Raw genomic sequence first — 25107 nt, forward strand, 5'->3', positions numbered from 1 at the left:
GCGTGGGTTTCTTCCGGGTGCTCCGGTTTCCTCCCACAGTCCGAAGATGTGCAGGTTAGGTGGATTGGCCATGCTAAATTGCTCCTTAGTGTCCAGGGATGTGTAGGTTAGGTCATGGGTTACGGGGGTGGGGCGGGGTGGGTGAGGGAGTGGGCCTGGGTTGAGTGATCTTTTCCAGGGATTGGTGCAGACTCGATGGGGCGTGTGGCACTGTAGGGATTCTCTGATTCTATGAAAGCAATGGGAATTCAGTTGGAACTGTGTGCATTGTGTTAGATGGACTTTAAGACCCAGCGGAGTGAAGGAGGTGGGACATTGAGCATGTAATATTATGGGCTCTAGGACCCAGCGCTGTGCGGGTGTGGGGCGGAGCTTGCTGGGGCGCGATGTGAGTGAATGAGCGGTGAGCCCGGGACAGAGAGACAGGGAGACTGGAGGAGGAACAGCATCTATCCTGGAATAAATAGGGCGGGAAGAATCTGAGCTTTATCCCAGCAGAGAGAGAGAGAGAGAGAGAATGAGTGGGTGAGGAGCAGAGCAGCGCTACACATACACACAGCCAGGACTGAGCATAGGGAACACAAAGGACAAAGGCAGCGCTCCAGCGCTGGAGCTGGCATGTGAGGTGGGGACCTGCCCAGTCACCCAGCAGCTAGTCAATCCAGAGAGGGGGGGTCTGCAGTCCAGCCACCCCCCACCGCCGGCTCGCACTCCAACCACAGAGAAGGAAGCTCCCAAATTCCAACTGGGCAACAAACAGGAAAGGCTGGAAGAGCCGAGGGAGAGGGAGCATGAGGAAGCGGCCCAGGTGTCCAGAAGCTGCAGGTGAGTGTCAACCCCCGGAGAGGCAGAGCCACACAGGGCAGGGGAGCCCCTTCCAGCCACCCGGTCTGGGAACCTGTGCCAGGCAGAGCTCCATCCTGGGGACCAGTGCCAGGGAGAGCTCCGTCCTGGGGACCAGTGCCAGGGAGAGCTCCATCCTGGGGACCAGTGCCAGGGAGAGCTCCGTCCTGGGGACCAGTACCAGGGAGAGCTCCATCCTGGGGACCAATGCCAGGGAGAGCACTGGCCTGGGGACCAGTGCCAGGAGATCCGTCCTGGGGACCAGTGCCAGGGAGACCTCTGCCCTGGGGACCAGTGCCAGGGAGTGCTCCATCCTGGGGACCAGTGCCAGGGAGAGCTCCGTCCTGGGGACCAGTGCCAGGGAGACCTCTGCCCTGGGGACCAGTGTCAGGGAGAGCTCTGTCCTGGGGACCACTGCCAGGGAGAGCTCCATTTGGGGACCAGTGCCAGGGAGAGCTCCATCTGGGGACCAGTGCCAGGGAGAGCTCTGTCCTGGGGACCAGTTCCAGAGAGAGCTCCGTCCTGGGGACCAGTGCCAGGGAGAGCTCTGCCCTGGGGACCAATGCCAGGGAGAGCACTGTCCTGGGGACCAGTGTCAGGGAGAGCTCTGTCCTGGGGATCAGTGCCAGGGAGAGCTCTGCCCTGGGGACCAGTGCCAGGGAGACCTCTGCCCTGGGGACCAGTGTCAGGGAGACCTCTGCGCTGGGGACCAGTGTCAGGGAGACCTCTGCCCTGGGGATCAGTGCCAGGGAGAGCTCTGCCCTGGGGACCAGTGCCAGGGAGACCTCTGCCCTGGCGACCAGTGCCAGGGAGAGCACTGTCCTGGGGACCAATGCCAGGGAGAACTCTGTCCTGGGGACCAGTCCCAGGGAGAGCACTGTCCTGGGGACCAGTGCCAGGGAGAGCTCTGCCCTGGGGACCAGTGCCAGGGAGAACTCCGTCCTGGGGACCAGTCCCAGGGAGAGCACTGTCCTGGGGACCAATGCCAGGGAGAACTCTGTCCTGGGGACCAGTCCCAGGGAGAGCACTGTCCTGGGGACCAGTGCCAGGGAGAGCTCTGCCCTGGGGACCAGTGCCAGGGAGAACTCCGTCCTGGGGACCAGTCCCAGGGAGAGCTCTGCCTTGGGGACCAATGCCAGGGAGAGCACTGTCCTGGGGACCAGTGCCAAGGAGACCTCCGTCCTGGGGACCAGTGTCAGGGAGAGCTCTGTCCTGGGGACCAGTGCCAGGGAGAGCTCTGTCCTGGGGACCAGTGTCAGGGAGAGCTCTGCCCTGGGGACCAGTGCCAGGGAGAGCTCCGTCCTGGGGCTCCGGTGACAATTCGCGAGTGCCTGCTCCTTCCCGATGTTTTCCAGGGTGTTTCTGAATTGGGATGTTCATGTTAGATGCAGTTTGAATGGTCTCCGTTGAAACAGATCACCTGCAACAATTCTGGTTTAAAGATGTGTGATTGCCTGAGATTTCTAAAGCTGCAGCTGGTTGTGTATTTTGGGCGATATCGGAGGCTAACTCCAAGAGTTTGAGTTGCCTGTCGTCAGGGCGGCAATTTCCATCCCTCGCCCTTCCTCCCAGGAGTTTTTCTTCTGAATGTTACCTCTCTTACTTGTCCTGCCCGTGCCCATTCCTTGCTGGGATACAGTGATACAGTTTCACACACCCTCGCTCTTCCCATTTGAACAAAAGCAGCAGTAAAACCCCAGCATCTCCCTGGCCACTGCTTTTGTTGGCGTTTGCAAAGTGCCGTCACTACTTTGTCCATTGAGAATCCGTTCATGACTCCGAACATGAAAGTACAGTTCTTAGGGGTGGGTTTTTGTGAAAGAGATCATAGAATGTTATCGAATTTACAGTGCAGAAGGAGGCCATTCAGCCCATCGAGTTTGCATCGGCCCTTGAAAAGAGCATCCTAGTAAAGCCCACGCCTCCACCCTATCCCCATAACCCTACCTAACCTTTTGAAATGAAATGAAAAATGAAATGAAAATCGCTTCTCACAAGTAGGCTTCAAATTAAGTTACTGTGAAAAGCCCCTAGTCGCCACATTCCGGCGCCTGTCCGGGGAGGCTGGTACGGGAATTGAACCGTGCTGCTGGCCTGCCTTGGTCTGCTTTAAAAGCCAGCACTTTAGCCCAGTGTGCTAAACCAGCCACATTTTTTGGACACTAAGGGCAATTTATCATGGCCAATCCACCCAACCTGCACATCTTTGGACTGTGGGAGGAAACCGGAGCACCCGGAGGAATCCCACACAGACACATGGAGAATATGCAGACTCTGCAAAGATAGTGACCCGGGAATTGAACCTGGGACCCTGGAGCTGTGAAACAACTGTGCTAGCCACTGTGCTAATGTTGTTTCTACATCTTAAGATATTCTCTGAAACTGCCATGGAAACCAGTGTACTGTCACAAGCTTTCAACACTGTCAGATGTATCTGTCCTGATGGTGTGTGGGGCAGAAGTGTGTGTTAAAGTCTCTCCTGCTCAGTGGCAGCGCCCTCGGCTCCATTCCGGAGCCTGTGGATTGGCCTTCAGTCGGGATTTTGGGCACAGATTCCAGGCTGAGGGTGTGCTATCAGGAGGTATCGGCCATCGAATAAGAGGTCAACCCAAAGTCATGTTTTCCCTTTCAGGTGTGTGTAAAAAATCCCAGGACCCTATTGGAAAAGGGGTGGGGGGGGGGGGGGGGGGGGGGGGGGGGGGGGTCGCCCCATGTCCAGGGAAATGTTCAACCCGAAAACCAGGAGAACAATCTATTATTCCTCACTGCTGTCTGTGGGATCTAACAGCGCACTCATTGAGATGTGGGGTCGCTGGCTAGACCAACATTTGTTGCCCATCCCGAATCACCCTTGAACTGAGCGGCTCACTTGGCCATTTCAGCGGGGGGCAGTTAAGACTCAACCGCATTACAACAAGAAGCAGCACCGTAAGGTCCGGGAGATGCAGCATGCCCTGAGCCTGCTGCTCCCTGGGCAAGTACACCGTGTCCGAGGTCTGCTGCTCCCCGGGCAAGTACACCGTGTCCGAGGTCTGCTGCTCCCCGGGCAAGTACACCGTGTCCGAGGTCTGCTGCTCCCCGGGCAAGTACACCGTATCCGAGGTCTGCTGCTCCCCGGGCAAGTACACCGTGTCGCAGGCCTGCTGCTCCCCGGGCAAGTACACCGTGTCCGGGGCCTGCTGCTCCCCGGGCAAGTACACCGTGTCCGAGGTCTGCTGCTCCCCGGGCAAGTACACCGTATCCGAGGTCTGCTGCTCCCCGGGCAAGTACACCGTGTCCGGGGCCTGCTGCTCCCCGGGCAAGTACACCGTGTCCGGGGCCTGCTGCTCCCCGGGCAAGTACACCGTGTCCGAAGTCTGCTGCTCCCCGGGCAAGTACACCGTGTCCGGGGCCTGCTGCTCACAGGGGACCCACCGTGTCCCGGGGGACCCAGCGCACCGTGTCCCGGGGGTCCCAGCACACCGTGTCCCGGGGGACCCACCATGTCCCGGGGGTCCCAGCACACCGTGTCCCGGGGGTCCCAGCACACCGTGTCCCGGGGGACCCACCATGTCCCGGGGGTCCCAGCACACCGTGTCCCGGGGGACCCAGCACACCGTGTCCCAGGGGACCCACCATGTCCCGGGGGTCCCAGCACACCGTGTCCCGGGGGTCCCATCACACCGTGTCCCGGGGGACCCACCGTGTCCCGGGGGACCCACCATGTCCCGGGGGACCCAGCACACCGTGTCCCGGGGGACCCACCATGTCCCGGGGGAACCACCGTGTCCCGGGGGACCCACCATGCCCCGGGGGTCCCAGCACACCGTGTTCCCGGGGACCCAGCGCACTGTTTCCCGGAGGACCTACCGTTTCCCGGGGGACCCAGCGTGTTCCAGGGGACCCAGCCCACCCTGTCCCGGAGGACCCACCATGTCCCGGGGGACCCAGCGCACCGTGTCCCGGGGGACCCAGCCCACCGTGTCCAGGGAGACCCACCGTGTCCCGGGGACCCAGCCCACCGTGTCCCGGGGACCCAGCCCACCGTGTCCCGGGGACCCAGCCCACCATGTCCCGGGGGACCCACCGTGTCCCGGGGGACCCACCGTGTCCCGGGGGACCCACCCTGTCCCGGGGACCCACCCTGTCCCGGGGGCCCCACCCTGTCCCGGGGACCCACCCTGTCCCGGGGGACCCACCCTGTCACGGGGACCCACCCTGTCCCGGGGGACCCACCCTGTCCCGGGTACCCACCTTGTCCTGGGGGACCCACCGTGCCCCGGGGGACCCAGCCCACCGTGTCCCGGGGGACCCACCCTGTCCCGGGGACCCACCTTGTCCTGGGGGACCCACCGTGCCCCGGGGGACCCAGCCCACCATGTCCCGGGGGACCCACCCTGTCCTGGGGGACCCACCCTGTCCTGGGGGACCCACCGAGCCCCGGGGGACCCAGCACACCGTGCCCCGGGGGATCCAGCCCACCGTGTCCCGGGGGATCCAGCGCACCGTGGCCCCGGGGGATCCAGCCCACCGTGCCCCGGGGGATCCAGCGCACCGTGCCCCGGGGGACCCAGCCCACCCTGTCCCGGGGGACCCACCCTGTCCTGGGGGACCCACCGTGTCCCGGGGGACCCACCCTGTCCTGGGGGACCCACCCTGTCCTGGGGGACCCACCGTGCCCCGGGGGACCCAGCCCACCGTGCCCCGGGGGATCCAGCCCACTGTGTTCCGGGGGACCCAGCCCACCGTGTCCCGGGGGATCCAGCGCACCGTGCCCCGGGGGATCCAGCCCACCCTGTCCCGGGGGACCCACCCTGTCCTGGGGGACCCACCGTGTCCCGGGGGACCCACCCTGTCCTGGGGGACCCACCGTGCCCCGGGGGATCCAGCGCACCGTGCCCCGGGGGATCCAGCCCACCGTGTTCCGGGGGACCCAGCCCACCGTGTCCCGGGGGGATCCAGCGCACCGTGTTCCGGGGGACCCAGCCCACCGTGTCCCGGGGGATCCAGCGCACCGTGTTCCGGGGGATCCAGCCCACGCTGTCTCGGGGGATCCAGCCCACCGTGTCCCGGGGGATCCAGCGCACCGTGTTCCGGGGGACCCAGCCCACCGTGTCCCGGGGGATCCAGCGCACCGTATCCCGGGGGATCCAGCCCACCGTGCCCCGGGGGATCCAGCCCACCGTGTCCCGGGGGATCCAGCGCACCGTGTCCCGGGGGATCCAGCGCACCGTGTCTCGGGGGATCCAGCGCACCGTGTTCCGGGGGATCCAGCCCACCTTGTGCCGGGGGATCCAGCGCACTCTGTCTCGGGGGATCCAGCCCACCGTGTCCCGGGGGATTCAGCCCACCGTGTCCCGGGGGATCCAGCCCACCGTGTCCCGGGGGACCCACCCTGTCCTGGGGGACCCACCGTGTCCCGGGGGACCCACCCTGTCGTGGGGGTCCCACCGTGCCCCGGGGGATCCAGCCCACCCTGTCCCGGGGGACCCACCCTGTCCTGGGGGACCCACCCTGTCCTGGGGGACCCACCGTGCCCCGGGGGACCCAGAGCACCGTGTCCCGGGGGACCCAGCCCACCGTGCCCCGGTGGATCCAGCGCACCGTGCCCCGGGGGATCCAGCCCACCGTGTCCCGGGAGATCCAGCCCACCGTGCCCCGGGGGATCCAGCCCACCGTGTTCCGGGGGACCCAGCCCACCGTGTCCCGGGGGATCCAGCGCACTGTGTTCTGGGGGACCCAACCCACCATGTCCCAGGGGACCCACCGTGTCCCGGGGGATCCAGCCCACCGTGTCCCGGGGGATCCAGCGCACTGTTCCGGGGGACCCACCGTGCCCCGGGGGATCCAGCGCACCATGTTCCGGGGGACCCAACCCACCATGTCCCAGGAGACCCACCGTGTCCTGGGGGACCCAGTATATTAGCTCCAAGTAAGCTGGGCACTGTTGTTAAAATCTGATGGGGACAATGTTTCAGGGGAGGCACTGACACACTGGCATTGTCACTGGGCCAGTGTTCCAGAGACCCAGGATAATGCTGGCGGGCGGGGATAGCAACACGTCAATTAAATAAAAATTAGGGATTCAAAGTCCGTGACCATGAACCCAATGGGGTAAAACCCACCTGCCTCACTAATGCCCTTTCGGGGAGGAAATCTGCCATCCTTACCTGGTCCCTACATGTGAGTGCAGACCCACAGCAATGTGGTTAACTCCTAAATGCCCTCGGAGATGGCCACTCAATTCAAGGGCAATAAATGCTGGCCCAGCAATAATGAACTGGCTGGGAAATGTTTCGGGTTGACCTGAGGTTCGAAAAGACGGAAGTGCAAGCCGGTCTTTACCCTGTGCCCCTGCTTCTTGCTGCTGACTGTGTCTGCAAACCAGCCTGGAGGTTACTCAGAGTGCTTTCCACCTGGCGGCTGCACTGGAGGCTCGGGGACTGGCTAGTTGATGCCACTTTGAGGTCTGGACACGGAGTCTTTGGCAATGTCCACGCTGTGTAACAGGAGCCTTTTCTCCATCAGATTTAACCCCGTTTCTAGTCGTTGGAGTTGCCCAGGTTACTGGTGGCCTGCACGCTGCTGGTGGGGGTATTACTGAACCGGGGAGGGGGTGAGGGAGGTCTCGGATCGAGGGAAGGCTCTGGGTGTACAAAATGTTTCCACAATGTGTTTTCTGTTTTCACTCTTCTCTTTGATGTGGCCGAGATCCCGCTGGGATAGGGGCTGTTTTCTCTCATTTCCTTCGGTTGCATTAACTTATTTTCCCCTCTCCGCATTCTGTCAGACTGAGGGTGGAGAGAAGCCGATTTCATCGACTTTACTCGAGGTGGCCGCCTGGTGGTTTGTTAATTCCCTCCAGTGCATTGGGCATTTCTCTCCATGCTGCTCAGACAGGAAGCGGTAGATTCAACACAAAACCCACCATCCATCCAGTTCACCGTCTGTTATCTTGCTCTGATATAATACTGTAAAGCTGTTGACTAATCACTCCAATCAATCTGTATCAATTAGCCTAACACAGACCCAGACAGGAGAGGAAATTTCCAGTGGTGGAAAACTTTGGACCAAAGTCGCCTGTTCCTCCCAGGCTTCACTTTACCAGATGTCATGTTTCAGATGACCCACATACCCTATCCCTAAATATTATTTTTTTTGGGAAAAAACAATTAGATTTGCCTTTGAATAAAGTAGTTCTCCACTGAGTGCACAGTGCCTGGAGCCTAACATGAATCTGGGTGAACTTCGCTATGGCACAGCGTTCAATTATTACAATGGTGTAAAACCGCAAACTAGTAGCAATTAATTGAAGCAAATGTTGGGACATTTCGCTCTGACCTTGAAGAGGATAGAAATCCATGGACCAAGCATTGTGACACAGCAGGCATTCTAGAAGAAAATGCTCCCATTATCACCTATGAAGGTGGATAATTGCATCTCTGGGTCACTGAGCCATGCAGGTCAGGAGGCTCTGGGTGTACCTCAGTTACCTGGCAAGGTGGCTTCAGCTCCCTGTAGGTGTGTGTGTGGTTCAGAACAGTCTTGAGCTTGGCTGTGATTTCTCTGCAGTGTTGAGGTTTACGCCTGATAAACAGCCATTGAGCACTGTGTTGGAGAGTAGCCAGTATCTATGGAGTTGAACCTCAATGTATACTGGGCGTGATTTAACTGCTGTGTTGTGCCCGGTAAAGGAGAGGCTGAAATCGGGTTCCGTGCCGGGCATGGGTCGTTCATGATCTAACCGGCCTGCTCCTGGTGGCGAGTTCCGGATCCCGCCAAGGCACGGCAATATACCAATTGCCATCAATTAAGAGCAATTCCATCTCATTCTGTCCTCGGAACTAACTAGCTCCCCAGCGAGAGGTTACACGGGCACCATTTAAAAATGAGTATCCAGCACAATGGCCGCTGAGGAGGTGAGTAGCCATTTCCATTCCCCAGCATGCAGCCCTCAAGCCCTAGAACTCGACCCACATGATGCAGAGGCTAAGGAAATTTTTTCCCACTGGCTGAGATGTTTTAAAGCATACCTGACAGAAGCCAGCACCGCTGGAATAACAGAGGAACAAAAACTCAGCCTACTGCATGTGAGGGTAAGCCACAGAATCTCCACACAGCTGAATCCGGCCGGTTCTTACACCGCAGCGCTGGCAATATTGGACAAAATGTACGTTAGGCCCATTAACGAGGTTTATGCACGCCACGTGTTTATGACTCGCCTTCAGCGGCCTACAGAAACGCTAGCCGAGTTTGTAAGGGAATTGAACAATCTTTCCAATGACTGTAATTATCAAGCTGTTACCGCGGCTGAACAGAGGGAGCTTGCTGTGCGGGACGTTTTCGTAGCGGGCCTTAGGTCTAACTGTGTGCGCCAAAGATTGCTAGAAAAGGGGGCCCAGGACATAGACACTGCTGTGGAGGCTGCTACCACTATGGAAGTTTCCTTCCGCAGCCTCACCTCGTTTCCCGCGGACCCCGCGACCTCATCGTGGACCCCCGACCAACAGTCCCCCCAGGCCTGTGCCGCACGGTCCCCCAGTTACTCTGCTGCCCCAGCCAGTTACTCTGCTGCCCCAGCCTGCTATTTCTGTGGACAAAGCCAGCACCCGCGGCAGCACTGCCCGGCCCGTAACACGACCTGCAGCAGCTGAGGGCGAAAAGGACACTATGCCAGAGTGTGTCTGCCGAAGAAAGCCCCAGCCTCTAACCCTCCCACGGCTCAAAGCACTCGTTCCCTGAATTCACAGATCTGCAGGCCCCGCAATGCTGCAGCCTGTATGCCGACTCCGCCCCCACCCGACATGTGCAACTCATGGGGGCGGCCATCTTGGCAATCCTCCTCCATGCGGCCGGCCATGTGCGACTCATGGGGGTGGCCATCTTGGGCTCCATCCCCTTCAAACTCTGAAACTCACCTCGATGACTACGAACTCAGAGGGCAGTCATCACGGGGCCACTCCAGCACAGCTGATCGAGCCGCCGACTACCCGCAACTCAGCGTAGTCACCCTGGATCAATCCCGCCCCAAGCACCTACGAAGTTCGATGGCGGAGGTCCAGATCAACGGTACAGCACACCATGCCTCTTTGACTCCAGGAGCACCGAAAGCTTTATACATCCAGAGCTGGTAATACGCTGTTCGCTTTCTATTTTTCCGGTGAGCCAAACTATCGCCCTCGCTTCGGGCTCCCACTCAGTCCAAATCCAAGGACGCACCGTCGCTACGCTCGCAATTCCAGGCGCTAGTTATTCGAAATTTAAACTTTATGTCCTGCCTGACCTCTATGCGCCACTCTTATTAGGCCTGGATTTCCAGTGCAACCTCAAGATCCTCACCCTCAGCTTCAGCGGGCCCCTGCCCCCACTCACTATCTGCAGCCTAGCCATGCTGCGCATCTTCCCCCCTCCTCTCTTCGCCAATCTCACTCCAGATTGCAAACCAGTAGCTACTCGCAGCAGGCGATACAGCCTACAGGATAGGGTCTTTATCTGATCGGAGGTCCGACGGCTGCTGAGTGAGGGGATCATAGAGGCCAGTAATAGTCCCTGGAGAGCTCAGGTGATGGTCGTCAAGACCGGGGAAAAATTTTGCATGGTCGTCGACTATAGCCAGACCATAAATCGCTTTACCCTCCTAGACGCGTATCCCCTCCCCAGAATTGCAGACATGGTTAATCAGATCGCCCAATATCGGCTATTTTCCACGGTGGATCTGAAGTCTGCATACCACCAGCTCCCAATCCGCCCGGAGGACTGCCACTACACGGCGTTCGAGGCCGATGGCCGCCTCTTCCATTTCCTCCGGGTCCCTTTCGGCGTCACTAACGGGGTTTCGGTGTTCCAACGAGCAATGGACCGAATAGTAGACCAGTATGGGCTGAGGGCCACGTTTCCGTATCTGGACAATGTTACCATCTGCGGCTATGACCAGCAGGACCACGACGCCAACCTCCACCGTTTTCTCCAAACGGCACAGAAATTAAATCTCACTTATAACAAGGAAAAATGCGTTTTCCGCACAAACAGACTGGCCATCCTCGGCTACGTCGTGGAGAACGGAGTCCTGGGCCCAGACCCGAATTCCCCCTCCCTCATTGCCCCAAGGCCCTCAAACGGTGCTTGGGGTTCTTCTCATACAGCCCGCCCACTCTTTAAGGCCACACGATTTCCCCTATCAGCTGAGGCGCGCCAGGCCTTCAGCTGCATCAAGGAGGACATCGCCAAAGCAGCCATGCGGGCGGTGGATGAATCCACTCCCTTTCAGGTTGAGAGCGACGCCTCTAGCAGTCACTTTAAATCAGGCAGGGAGGCCCGTTGCATTTTTCTCCCGTACCCTATCCGCTTCAGAACTCCGACACTCCTCAGTCGAGAAGGAAGCACAAGCCATCGTGGAGGCTGTTCGTCACTGGAGGCACTACCTCGCAGGTAGGAGGTTCACCCTCATCACCGACCAACGATCGGTTGCCTTTATGTTTGACAACTCGCAAAGGGGCAAAATAAAAAATGATAAAATCCTTCGGTGGAGGATCGAACTCTCCACCTATAGTTACGATATTAAATATCGACCGGGGAAGCTCAACGAGCCCTCGGATGCCCTATCCCGCGGAACATGCGCCAGCGCGCAGATCAGCCGTCTGAAAGCCATCCACGTTGACCTCTGCCATCCAGGGGTCACCCGGCTCGCCCACTACATCAGAGCCCGAAACCTGCCTTTCTCCAACGAGGAGGTAAAAGCGGTCACCAGGGACTGCCCGATCTGTGCGGAGTGCAAACCGCACTTCTATAGACCAGACAGGGCGCACCTGGTCAAGGCTTCTAGGCCCTTTGAACGCCTTGTGATCGATTTCAAAGGGCCACTCCCCTCCACTAACAAGAACATTTATTTCCTCAACATCATCGACGAGTTCTCCCGATTCCCTTTTGCCATTCCATGCCCTGATATGACCTCCCACACAGTCATTAGGGCCCTGCATAGTGTCTTCACCCTGTTCGGTTTCCCCAGCTACGTGCACAGCGACCGGGGTTCGTCCTTTATGAACGACGAGCTGCGTCAGTACCTGCTCGACAAGGGCATCGCCTCGAGCAGGACTACCAGCTAAAACCCCAGGGGGAACGGACAGGTGGAGAGGGAGAACGCGACGGTCTGGAAGACCGTCCTACTGACCCTCCGGTCTAGAAAACTCCAAGTCTCCCAATGGCAAGAAGTCCTCCCAGACGCGTGCCACGCAATCAGATCCCTCCTCTGTACAGCTACAAATCAAACCCCTCACGAGCGACTCTTCATTTTTCCTAGGGGCACTACCGCGGGAGTCTCACTTCCGGCGTGGCTGAGGACACCAGGCCCGGTCCTCCCGGTCAGGGGGCACAAAACTGACCCCCTTGTTGAAAAGGTGCACCTCCTCCATTCCAACCCCCAGTACACATTCGTGGAGTTTCCGGACGGTCGCCAGGACACAGTATCCCTTCGGGACCTGGCACCCGCTGGATCCAGACCCCCCCCTACCCCCGCTGAGGAACCCCTTACCCCGTTCCCTATGCTGCCGCCCCCTCGCGCCCCCGATTCCGCAAGCTCACCAGAACCAGTCCGCCCCCAACCTCTGGCCAGAGGTGTATAAAGTTCGGACGAGACCCGCCCCGGAGTCTGCCATCGTACACCAGCTCTCAACACCCACCCAGCCACCGCAAGAGGCTGCAACCCCGGTGCTCCGCAGATCGAAAAGAACAATTCATCTACTGGACAGACTAAATCTGTGAGCCACCATCCCCGCTGGACTTGATTTTTTTCACAGGGGGTGAATGTGGTGAAGGTGATTCACACCGGATTATAATCTGTATATACATGTGTCTATATTGTAAGTGCAGTTGCACTACCTGATCACCGGGGGAGTAGCTCTGGGAATGCTCGAGAATTGTACTGGGCTTCTCCCTTGGCTCCGTCTAGGACTCCTCCCCCTGGAGCTGCTGTATAAAGATCAGTGCCACAGTGCCGGCCAGTTCACCGAAAGTTCAATGTCTAACAGGCTGGCTCTGTTGTGAGTATATTAAAACCGCTATTCTAATCCTACAAGCACGTGTCCGTAGAATTGTTGGTTCCAACACTGTTCAGGTACACAGAGGGAGAATTCAGAATGTCCAAATGACCTAACAGCACGTATTTCACTTCTTTCGGGGCTTGCAGGAGGAAACCGGAGCACCCGGAGGAAACCCATGCAGACACGGGGAGAATGTGCAGACTCCGCACAGACAGTGACCCAAGCCAGAAATCGAACCTGGGACCCTGGCGCTGTGAAGCAACAGTGCTGCCCTCCGTGCTACCGTGCTGCCCTCATGGACTTGGCAGCCAGTGGAGGAGAAGGAAGCCTGCTCCCGGTGGCCATGAAGGTCAGCGCAGCATTGGACGTTTATGCAACAGGCTTATTCCAGGGTTCAAGCAGGGACTTGTAAGCATTTCCAAAGCTACAGCCCACAAGTGCATCTGTGAGGTCACATATGCCCTGTACACTTGGGCAGCTGACTATATTAACTTTGAGCTGGGCCAAGCCCATCAAGATGCCCAGTCAGCAAGATTCTCTGCCATTGCTGCGATGTCCCAGTCCGGGGGGAGTAATTGCCGGCATGCATGTCGCCTTGCCCTTCATTAACAGGAAGAAGTTCCACTCGCTGAATGTTTAACCTGTATGCGACCACCACCTCTGGATCATGCACGTGTGTGAATGCTTCCCGGGGAGCGTGCATGACAGCTACATCCTGGGACACTCTGAGCTCGCCGGAATCTTCGAGGAGTACCCCAGATTGATGGGTTGGGTCTTGGTGGGTAAGGTTGTGAGCTCCTGGCTGATGATGCCAGTTCAGAGGCCAGAGGCCAAGGCAGAGACCCGATATAACAAGGTCCATGCTGCCACCCTTGCTGCCATTGAACGGTGCATTGGACTACTAAAAATGCGGTTCCAATGACTGGAGTGCTCTAGTGGTGCCCTGCAGTACACCCCCAGAGGGTCTCCTACTTTGTGGTGGTCTGCTGTGCCCTCCACAATCTGGCACAGCTGTAGGGCAACGTGATGATGGAGGAGGGACATGAAACCTCATCTGAGGAGGAGCCAGACCAGGAGGGGCTGCTGGAAGATGAGCCCAGGGTGGATCCGCGGGAGCAGCCAGCGCGTGTGAGTGTGATGTCAGCAGAAAGGCAGGAGTCAGACGTTGGTATAGACTGAGGAGCACCAGAGCTTACCTCACAGAGGGTTATCATCACCTTCCTGCCTTGTATAGTGACCCACTGACAGTGTCAAATCAGGCCCAACACCTTGGAGTGATGTCACACAGACCCTGGGAGGGGGGAACAGGGTAATCGGGGAGGAGGAGTGTATGAAAGGGTCGGGGAACAGGATGGTCAATAGGGGGAAGGGGGAGTTGAGGGGGGAGTTGAGGCGGGAGGGAAGGGGGTGAGCTGACGGACAAGCCTTGTCCTAAGAGAAGCAGGTGAGGATGAGGGTCTCCCAGGCATTCAGGGCATGCCGGACCCTCGCTGCCGCCTGTCTTCCTTCCTCTGGCTGCTCCCGCTGATCCACCCTGGGTCTTGGTGGATAAGGTCCTGAGATCCTGGCTGATGATGTCCGTGCAGAGGCCAGAGACCAACGCAGAGACCCGATATAACAAGGTCCATGCTGCCACCCTTGCCATTGAGGTCTCCTTGGCGCTTCCCTCTGAGGTGTTCTGTTAGGTGTTGGGGGAGAGGGGGTGATCCTGTGAGAGAATGGACATGTGGTCAGTGAGAGGGAAGGATTATTCTGTCTGACATGGACAAGTTGCTTGAGATGAGTCCCATGCCAGCCTCCCCGAACAGGCGCCGGAATGTGACGACTAGGGGCTTTTCACAGTAACTTAATTGAAGCCTACTCGTGACAATAAGTGATTTTCATTTCATTTCATTCATTTCATTTCACCTGGGTGAAGGGGTGGTGCATCCTCAACTCTGCGGTGCAAGCCAATCTCTCTATCAGTGACTGCCCTCTCCTCAGCCAGCCGTTGATCTCCAGGCCTGTTCCTCATAGCGGGTGAGGACTGTCCAGAACCTTGTGTCCCGTCTGGGCCCTTTCCCACTTCTGTTGCAGAGAGGGGGCATTGTGAGCTGTATGCTTGATGCATCGGGGGAGGAGGGGGTCTATGGCAGGTGGCACGAGGGCACTGCTCCTGGGCATGGATGGATTGTGTTGGTGAGTGGCAGGATATGCTGGGGCACAAGCCTGGTGATATGCTGTGGGGGGAGGGGTGCAAGGTGCCAGCTGCTGACTTGTTGTGGTAGGGGTGGCAGAGGAAGCGGGACTGATGCCAGGAGCCCAGTGGATGTTGCTGGTCTTCTTCCAGCATTATACGGCAGTCCTCCTGGCCACACTGCCTGAACTGATGGCCGCTGCCACTGCCTCCCTGGGGCATTGGCGGCCCCGTTGCTGGTTCTCTTAACCCCCCATCTCACCTCCTCGGCATCCAGCAGCCTGGCCAGGTTGGCATCGCCGAAGCGTGGAGCAGGTCTGTGTGGTGCAATGGTCCTCTGCTTCCTGGGAGTTAGCGCGGAGGGAGCGTTTATGGGCAGCTCCCTCTTGTTAGCGGGAACTGCCTGGCGCGGTTCCCAGCGAATTAGCTGGCGGGACAGCCAGCTGCGTCATGAGGGCAGCACGGTGGCACAGTGGTTTGCACTATGGTTTAACAGAGCCAGGGTCCCAGATTCGGGACTTGGGTCCTGTCTGTGTGGAGTCTGCACGTTCTCCCTGTGTCTGCGCGGGTTTCCTCCGGGTGCTCCGGTTTCCTCCCACTGTCCAAAGATGTGCTGTTAGGTAAATTGGATATTCTGAATTCTCCCTCTGTGTACCCAAACAGGCGCCAGAATGTGGCGACTAGGGGATTTTCACAGTAACTTAATTGCAGTGTTAATGTAAGCCTACTTGTGACAATAAAGATTATTATTATTATTATTAAAAAAGCTCGTGGGGGGACAATTTCTGGCAGTACGGGCTGTAGTCTCGCCGGCTGGGCAAACCAGACATATCCGGGAAGTCACGCCCAATATGACACTTAGAACCTTTCCCGTTAAATCGCTCCCACTGAGTCAGTGTGGTCAGGAGGGGAGGGAGAGAAAACTGGGCCGAGGTAAAGAGCTGGTTAAAACAAATGAAAATCTCCTAAAATGCTGAAAGTGTTAATGAAGTTGATTGAATTGGTTACTGGTTGAGGAATGTGCTGAATTTCAAATACTCTGGACGAACCTGGCTGACGCAAAGAATAGAAATATGTCATGTCCTCAGAGATTGTAAGTGAAGTGGAGAAGGGAAGAGGCAGATGGAAGAGCTCCTGCTCATGCCACGGAATCTCACCTGACCTGCTTTTTTGGTGGTAAGTGGTCAATGTGAAGTTGTCCTCCCTGCATTTGACCGAAGGTAAAATCTGTTTCCTGTGTGCAGACGCTCTCTGCTGCACCCCCCCCCCCCCCCCCCCCCCCCCCCATCCCCTCCAAACTGTATTTTTCTTGTGGTCCCATGTTGTGTGGACACTATTGTTCACTGCTCAATGGACAAAAAAAGATTATCTGGCATCGAGCTTCATGTCGGCTGCGGTGGCAGCACACTGTCTTTCAGTGGTCAGTGTGTGACACACGCTTGTACAAAAAGCTGGCATCATTTAAGAAACAATTGGACACTGAATGCCGGACCCCCCCCCCCCCCCGGGATCCTGGACTGGGACCTGATCTCAGACCTGTCTGGATAAGCTGCAGCGTTCCTGCTCCGGTTAGTTTCCAATCTGGGCTGTGCCAAGTAGGGAGGGAATGAAAATGCTGTGACTCCCAATGTGGTTGTGAGAAAGGAACTTGGGTCACTGTCTGTGCGGAGTCTGCACCTCCTCCCTGGGTTTGCGTGGGTTTCCTCCGGGCGCTCCGGTTTCCTCGTACAAGTCCCGAAAGACGTACTGTAAGATGAATTGGGCAATCTGAATTCTCTCTCAGTGTACCCGAACTGGGCGGAGTGTGGCAACTAGGGGATTTTCACAGTAATTTCATTGCAGTGCTAATGTAAGGCTACTAGTGACACTAATAAAAATTGTTATTATTATAAATGCAAGTTTGTCTTCTCAGACTGGAGGAAGTAGGTTGCAAGTGTTGGGTGACAGAATAGGACCAGATTGTGAAGTTGGATGGGTAACTCGCAATCTCACTCCATTATCAGGGACCAGGGTTCATTCTAACAGTGAGTGATGGTGCAGAATGGGGGAGGTGGCACGCTGTCTAATCAGCCGTCCATTGTAAATCAGCCTTGAATTCCCTACCATTGCCTTCCCAAAGCAAAATGTAATTGGGGATGGTGTATAATGAGCGGCTGAAGGCTGTAGTCCAAAATTAAAATAACCACCAAGAAATTTCAAAGCTTTCCCCCCACTGAATGACTTTGTTCCTGTGGTTGAAGGAGTTTGAATGAGGGAGGGTTGAGATTTGCATCCACACTGCAGACAGGAATGTGTCAGTAACCTGGTGTTGTTGCTGTTTTTGGATTGTTTTCAGTGCTAGGATGAATGTGTGTGGGACTGAGCAGGACCTGACTCGAAGCTCACACGGCATGATGGGCGACACACACGACACGCAGGCGATGGCGGTGAGAAGTCTGTCCGCCTCGGAAGTTCACAAACATTATGATTTCATCCGAGAACTGGGCAAAGGGACGTACGGCAAGGTGGAGCTGGTCATTCACAAAATCGCAGGTAACCTCAGGCAAACTCAGTGTGGAGACTGCTCACTGCATATCTGTCTGGGCAGAGCTGCAGCTGTGGATAAACATGGTGCGTTTCTAAAATAAACAGAGCCCTGACGGTCCTGAAGCATTTAAAACCCTGTTTCTCTCCCCACAGATGCTGACAGACCCGCTGAGCTTTTCCAGCTGCCTCTCTGTTTTTGTTTCAGGTTTCCAGCCTCTGAAGCGTTTTGTTCTAATTGCAATGTGGTTCTAGCCGGGTCTCCTGTCCAGCCGCGCCTCCCTAGCAGGGGTGATCTTCAAGGGGCTAGAGTTGTCTCCAAACTTTACCCTCCCTCAACTGGGGAGTGATGGGAGGGTCACTCAAAGGTGGGACTAAGGTAAGGAGCTTGGAGAGTGGAGTGAAGGAGGGAGTGAATGGGGTTGGGACTGGACAGGTCCAGGAACACCATTTGGACTATTGATGGGCGGTTCAGATTATTTCAGCGAGCAAACTAGCCGGAACGAGAGATTTATTCCCCGGTGAAGCCATGCCTACAAAGTACCACGTTTTTGTTTTGTTTGAGTACAGAAATGGAACGAGAAACCCTGGAGCAAACAGCAGTGTGCAGGCCTTGGACCTGGCTTACTGCACTGTTATAGTACCCGCCCTCACACACTCCTGTCTGTTTAGGAAGCACACCTTTCTGTGTTTGAATGTGTCCCTCTCTGCCTCTTTCTCTATCGCACTCTGTTGTTTGTCTGCTTTCTATCCACTCGCTTAGAACATGTTTCAAAATAGTGACTTTGTGTTGGGTATGCTTGGAGCTGGGCTAAATCCAAGTCCAAAGTGTATCTCCTCCAGCTTGTGTAGAGTAGCACCACCCACCTACCCCCTCCCAAGTCAGAGCAGAATCCACGTAGAAGATGGAAGACCTATGTCTTATAGTCTTATAGATAGGTTCTTGATTAATAAGGGGATCAGGGGTTATGGGGAGAAGGCAGGAGAATGGGGATGAGAACATATCAGCCATGATTGAATGGCGGAGCAGACTCGATGGACCGAGTGACCTAATTCTGCTCCTATGTCTTAAGGTCTTATGGGAGGGTTAGGTATGTTGGAGAGGGGCAGCACGGTGGCGCAGTGGGCTAGCCCTGATGCCTCACGGCGCTGAGGTCCCAGGTTCGATCCCGGCTCTGGGTCACTGTCCGTGTGGAGTTTGCACATTCCCCCCCGTGTTTGCGTGGGTTTCGCCCCCACAACCCAAATATGTGCAGGCTAGGTGGATTGGCCATGCTAAATTGCCCCTTAATTGGAAACAAAAATGAATTGGGTACTCTAAATTTATTTTTTAAAAAGGTATGTTGAAGAGATATGGACATAGGAAGATGGGATGAATGTTGGGGGGTGGTCTGTGGGTGGGTTGAAGGATATGTTGAGGACAGTGTGAGAAGGTGGGCTGATCTGACTGTTTTGAGCGTGCGGTGTCCGTGTGGGCTGTATTTATACACAGAGCGAGGTCAGGGGAGGGTCAGTATTCTGACCTACTAACTAGCCTTGGGTCTGGGTTTAAACACCCAGAATATTCAGTGTTCTCAAACAGCGATCTGAGCTGAAACAGCTTTAAAATCTCCTCTTGCTGCTCATTGTTGCTAAGCAACATGGTGCATTTCATAGAAAGCCAAGGAACGTAAATAAGTCAGCATTTGTCCAGCGTCCAGTATCTTACTTACAAAGAGCTTGTGTTTAGTGCAATGGGGACCACTCTCGGTTCTTTCACTACCTCTTCAGTGCCATTGTAAACGCTCTTGCCTTCACCTCTGCTGTTCACTGCCTCTCTTTAGCATGGACATGAATGCTCGACAATCCCAACAAAGAAAACTGGCAAGAGAGTTCTCTGAGCTTTTTAAAAAAAAACACAGCATCCGAGATTAGGACTGTACATTCAGAGCTCTCTTCTGTCGACTGTGTTATGAATTGGCTGATTCGACCGCTAATTTTAATTAGCCTATTTTTCACCAATGCAAAATGGACACTGTAACTAGGTCAGCAGCTTCCTCGCAGCGAGTCTGCAGCCGTGACTGGAGTCTGAGGAGATGCTGGAGATTAACCCAAGTCACTCCCTAAACTTTCCTCCCTTAACCCCACATCTTCAGCCACCTCACATTAACTGTAACCCCGGTGCTCTCATCTGGAATAATTCAAGCATCTGAGTGGAAAAATGGTCCCCGACCAATGCCAGACTCTGTGAGGCTTGGGTTTAATAAGGAGCAAAGCATTGATCATGCAAACTGTGTGGAATGGAAGGAGGGAAAGCATAGAGGAGACGTGAGGCTTTTTAATAGGAGCTGCACAGAAACTTCGAGCCTCCCCTAATTCCAGTCAGTCATTCTGCAAATTGCTGTCTATTGGAAATGTCTGCTCATGGTCAAGCTCTCATACACCGAGGGCAGCACGGTGGCGCAGTGGGCTAGCCCTGATGCCTCATGGCGCTGAGATCCCAGATTCAATTCTGTCTCTGGGTCACTGTCCGTGTGGAGTTTGCACACTCTCCCTGTGTCTGCGTGGGTTTCGCCCCCACAACCCAAAGATGTGCAGGGTAGGTGAATTGGCCACATTAAATTAATTGCCCCTTAATTGGAAAAAAATAATTGGGTACTCTAAATTTATTTTAAAAAATCTCGTACACCATTTATAGAAAGAAACTTCACTCTATCCATAAACAGTAGGTAAAAAGAAACATGTATCACTCATGTCACCTCCTGCCTGTGTCCAGTGTGAAATGAGTGTGATCAACTGGATGAATTGTGCCATGCCTGATGAGAGAGGAGCTGGTATCTGAGAGTGGGGCAGACTGTGATAGAGAGTTGGTATGGGAGAGAGGAAAAGAATGTGAGTTATTATTTGTCAGTTCAAGCCTCACTCCTGGGAATTGAGGTGTGTGATTTAACCACCACGTTGCACCCGGCGCAGACCTGGGCATGCTGGTTAAATATCAGGAAAGGCCAAAAGCGAGATTCCTGATGGCCAGCTCCCGATGGCGAATTCCAGGTCTCACCCAAATATGGCAAGTATATAATTAACTCCAATTTGCATTAATTTCCATCACATTAGCGAGATTGAAGTCAAATGTAACGACCTCTCAGGAATTAACCGGCTCCCCAGCGAGAAATCATGTCGGCGTGATTTAGCACTCCTTTTTAAAAATCGTGAAGCTGGCACAATGGCTGCAGAGGGGAATTGAGGAGGTGAGCAGCCATTTCCACTTTACGGCAGCTCAAGGGCACAGGAGCTCCTGCCCCAGTCTTCGGGGGGGGGGGGGGGGTGAGGGACCCCTCAGGGGGCATTGGGCTTGGTCGAGGGGTTGCTAAAAGGTTCCAGGTCAGAGTCCGCCCCTGGGGCGGAGGGGCATGGTGAGGGGCTTTTTGTCTGTAAGGCCTTTAAGCCATCTTTAATATTGTGGATACTCCTAACCGGGGCAACTACAGCTTCTGCCTGTCTGTCTTCCCAACACTTCCAGGACAGAGCTCTGTTCTTAGTTATATGCTGATGGTCACTTATACAGAGATACATAGAAGATACAGTGCAGAAGAAGGTCATTCGGCCCATCAAGTCTGCACCTACTCACTTAAGCCCTCACTTCCACCCTATCCCCATAACCCAATAACCCCTCCTAACCTTTTTGGTTGCTTAGGGCAATTTAGCACGGCTAATCCACCGAACCTGCACGTCTTTGGACTGTGGGAGGAAACCGGAACACCCGGAGGAAACCCACGCAGACACGGGGAGAACATGCAGACTCCGCACAGACAGTGACCCAGCAGGGACCCACTTACTCTCTTTGACTGTGAACAGCCTCTAGCTTCACAGCAGAAGGCTATTGCTAATGAGGAATTGACCTTGTTAGTTGTCTAATCACTTCCCACCTGCAGGTTGTGTTTGCTGCTGCTTAGCTGCAAATGCCTGGAGGTTGCTGTAGCTGAGTATTTGTTTGCTGCTTGCTACTGCCTTTTTTTGCTTGCCTGTTGCCGCTTCTCCTTGGGCTTACATGCTGCTTTCTGTATGAAAAGAAGGAAGAAGCAAGGTAGTTGTCTTTCGGTCTCTTTTACCTGGAGTGCAGCAATGGGAGGATTTTCGTGATCCTACACCGGGCTGAGGATGCCGGAGGACTTTCTCGAAATGTCTGTGGGCATTTTTAAAGGTCTGTTTTGTGTGTTGACTGTGTATTTTGTTCTGGACCTGTGGGTCACCTGTTAATGCCCGTTGTGTTCCTGTGGCCCGGTCCTCGGACAGGATGGCAATGGAAGATCAGATGCTGATACTGCAGGAAAGGAGTGACGGCAGACCAGCTCGAATGCGCAGCCCGGAGGTTGGGCCGGGTACACTTTCATGGACTACCGGTGACTTTTTATGTTCAGTAGCCGTCTGCTGCTCCCGTTGTGGGAGCCGTGTAGGTCGCTGGTGTTCCTTGTTTTCCTTTTGTTCCTGCCTATTTTGTGTTTTCTTGTGGTGCACCCTACCGATGCTGGTGTGACATGTTTTAATTGTGAACCATTGACATTTCCAATCCCCCAGCTACAGATCATGCAACACCCCCCCCCCCCCCCCCCCCCAACATGCTCAATCAGTGATCCTCAATGTTCTTGTTCTTTCTTGGTCCAGTGCTACATCTAGGTGTATCTCCAGGATGCACATCGGAGGTGGAGGCAGCCTGCTGCTTTTCGCACCCTGTGGCCTTTGCCCTTGGCGGACGTCCTCTGGAGGGCCTGGAGCCGGGGAGGGGGGGGGGGGGGGGGGGGGGGGGCTCTGACCAACTTATCAGTGTCAGTGGCTTCGCCATGCCACCCTGATTTGTTAGCTGCCCTTGAGATGCATCAGTCTCAGGATGGGGGATTCGGAAGAACTGGAGACCGCTGCCCTCTCCTTGGTGGCAGGCCCCAGGTTGGCCTCCAGTGCTTCAAAGAACAAAGAACAAAGAACAGTACAGCACAGAACAGGCCCTTCGGCCCTCGATGTTGTGCCGAACAATGATCACCCCACTTAAACCCACGTAACCCGTATACCCGTAACTCAACAATCCCCCCATTAACCTTACACTACAGGCAATTTAGCATGGCCAATCCACCTAACCCGCACATCTTTGGACTGTGGGAGGAAACCGGAGCACCCGGAGGAAACCCACGCGCACACGGGGAGGACGTACAGACTCCACACAGACAGTGACCCAGCCGGGAATCGAACCTGGGACCCTGGAGCTGTGAAGCATTGATGCTAACCACCATGCTACCGTGAGGCCCTTTTTTTTTTTTTTTAAAATACATTTTTTTTTTTTCTTTTTTTTTTAAATTTAGATTACCCAATTATTTTTTCCAATTAAGGGGCAATTTAGTGTGGCCAATCCACCTACTCTGCACATTTTTGGGTTGTGGGGGCGAAACCCACGCAGACACGGGGAGAATATGCAAACTCCACACAGACAGTGACCCAGGGCCGGGATTCGAACCTGGGACCTCAGCGCCGTGAGGCGGTTGTGCTAACCACTAGGCCACCGTGCTGCCCCATAATGGTCCCTGATGGTCCGCGTAGGGCCCTGGGTGTCCCCATGGGATAGAAGGCAGGAGGAGTGAGCTCTAGAAGCTTCTGAGTCATCTGGCTCTGCTAGTCCTGGTGCCTCCCCCATGTCTGCACCATGGTGCCGATGCCCTCAGCGATGCCCATCAGTGACTGGGCCATTCTCTGGGGTGCCTCGGCATTGTCCACCCGCGTCTGGGACATGTCCCTCAGCAACTGGGGCATGATGTCAAGGCCCTCAGCCAATCATCATAGACTGAACCATGTCACTCATGATACTGACCTTGTTACTGCAGGCTTTCCACTGTGGTCGCCACACTGGCGGTGTCGGCCTTGGTGCCACACATGTTTGGCACCATCTCCTGCAGCCATAACCTTTGGGACTCCTGCAGTCGGGTGTGCAGTCACTAGCATTCCCTCCTGAATCTCATGGCCATGTCCCAGCATCTGCATCAGCTCTGGGATAATCTTGTCCAGAGGCTCGACATCTGATTGGGACTCAGCAGAGTCCTGGGATCCAGCAGACCTCCGACTGCTGACTCTCTTGAACGTTCCTGCCTCCACCTGATGTACATCAGCAACTGTGTGGTGCTCACTAGATTGTGCCCCGAAGCCTGTCCACTAACCTGTTGCCCTCCTGGGTGTGTGTCTCTGCGCTGGTGGAAGGAGGGGTGATAGCTGTCTACTCGGAGCTCTCCTCTGAGATGGCCTCTTGGGTGGCAGGGGGATGTGAACGAGTCCGGATGGCCCGGCCCCAACAGATGGAGATCCTGCGAGTGAATGGAAATGTGATCAGTGAGAGGGGAGGATCATTTTGTCTGACGTGAACACCTTACTTGGGACAGGTCATCTGGGTGAAGGGACAGTGGATCCTTACAAAGAGAGGTCATTGTGAGCCGGACACTTGATGGATCAGCGGGGTCTAAAGCAGGTGGCTTGTGTGGGTTGGTGGATGGCAGGGGGTGCTGAGGGACAAGCAAGAAAATCAGATGTGGGGAGGATGCAAGTGGCAGCCAGTGATTTGTGGGGAGGGGGAGTTGGGAATTTGAGGGGTAGCAGGCGGAACTGATACCAGGAGAGAGGTGGTAATTTATCCTTGCAGCTAGGTGGAGATCATTCGTCTTCCAACATTGGACGCTTGTCCTCCTGCTCATGCTGCCCGCACTAACAGCTGCTGCCATTGCCTCCCAGGTGGTATTGGTCCGCTGCTGACCCTATGACCTACGGGGAACAGGATGCTCCATCTCTCGTTCACAGCATCGGAAGCCAGTCCATGTCAGCATCCCCAAAGCAAGGAGCAGGTCTGCAAATGGCTATGCTTGTGTGTTGACTGGGAGTGAGTGGGAGGGAGTGTTTAAAAGCAGCTCCCCCCTTGTTAGCAGTGAGACACTGAGGTGTGAATCTGGCAAATCAGACGGCGAGACAGCCAGTGGTGGCGAGACAATCGTGTGGGCTCATTTTCAGCACTAAGTGCCGTTAAATACGGGCCGCGATCTTGCCAATGTGGCTGTCAAGAAACGCCCGGCCAGTCAAGCCCAAAATGACACTTAGAAATGTTTCCGTTAAATCGCGCCCCATGTCTGACATTTCCACAAAGTACCAAGGGAGATGGAGCAACCTCAAAACAAGTTGTTCTGTAAAGTGTTGATAATGTTACTTGTTTGTGGCTCCAGTTTTAAAGCATATTGTTGGTTCTCCTTGTCGAATCTAGTATTTTGTGAAATGTAAGTGGGTGTATATTGTGATTCCTGAGGTTGGGATTCCCCTGGGGATATGCAGTGTGCAGCCTGCACTTGCTGTGTGAATTGCCACAGCTACGGCATTCTCTTTTACCCTCCGCTACTGCAGAACGTGTTGGGAGCCTCTTGCTGCACATCTCCACCTCCAGGCTTTGGGTTTTGTTGTAACTTAGTGTTATGGACAATCAGTTCTCCATCCTCTCTTCCCAGTCACTCATCCTTGCTGCTGGGGCCAGTCTCACACGCCCTGTTCTTATTCACT

At 55.6% G+C, this 25107-nt stretch overlaps 1 protein-coding gene across 5 annotated transcripts in view; it reads left to right on the forward strand.

Moving 5' to 3' along the window:
* The first annotated feature begins 371 nt into the window (after window positions 1-371).
* si:ch211-183d21.3 (serine/threonine-protein kinase SBK1) overlaps window positions 372-25107 on the forward strand; it is a 31628-nt gene continuing 6892 nt past the window's right edge. Inside the window, exons 1-2 of one of the 5 annotated variants that reach the window (XM_038820886.1) lie at window positions 372-825; window positions 17369-17565. In XM_038820886.1, coding sequence (XP_038676814.1) covers window positions 17376-17565 — 190 coding nt within the window. In that variant the 5' untranslated portion in view covers window positions 372-825; window positions 17369-17375. Of the gene's footprint in view, window positions 826-13560; window positions 13636-13935; window positions 13986-16108; window positions 16210-17368; window positions 17566-21774; window positions 21936-25107 lie in introns of those variants that run through there. The other 4 variants (XM_038820887.1, XM_038820885.1, XM_038820884.1 and 1 more) reach the window with 4 other exon arrangements.

The sequence above is a fragment of the Scyliorhinus canicula genome, chromosome 15 (genome assembly GCF_902713615.1).
Source record: "Scyliorhinus canicula chromosome 15, sScyCan1.1, whole genome shotgun sequence".
Lineage (NCBI taxonomy): Eukaryota > Metazoa > Chordata > Chondrichthyes > Carcharhiniformes > Scyliorhinidae > Scyliorhinus > Scyliorhinus canicula.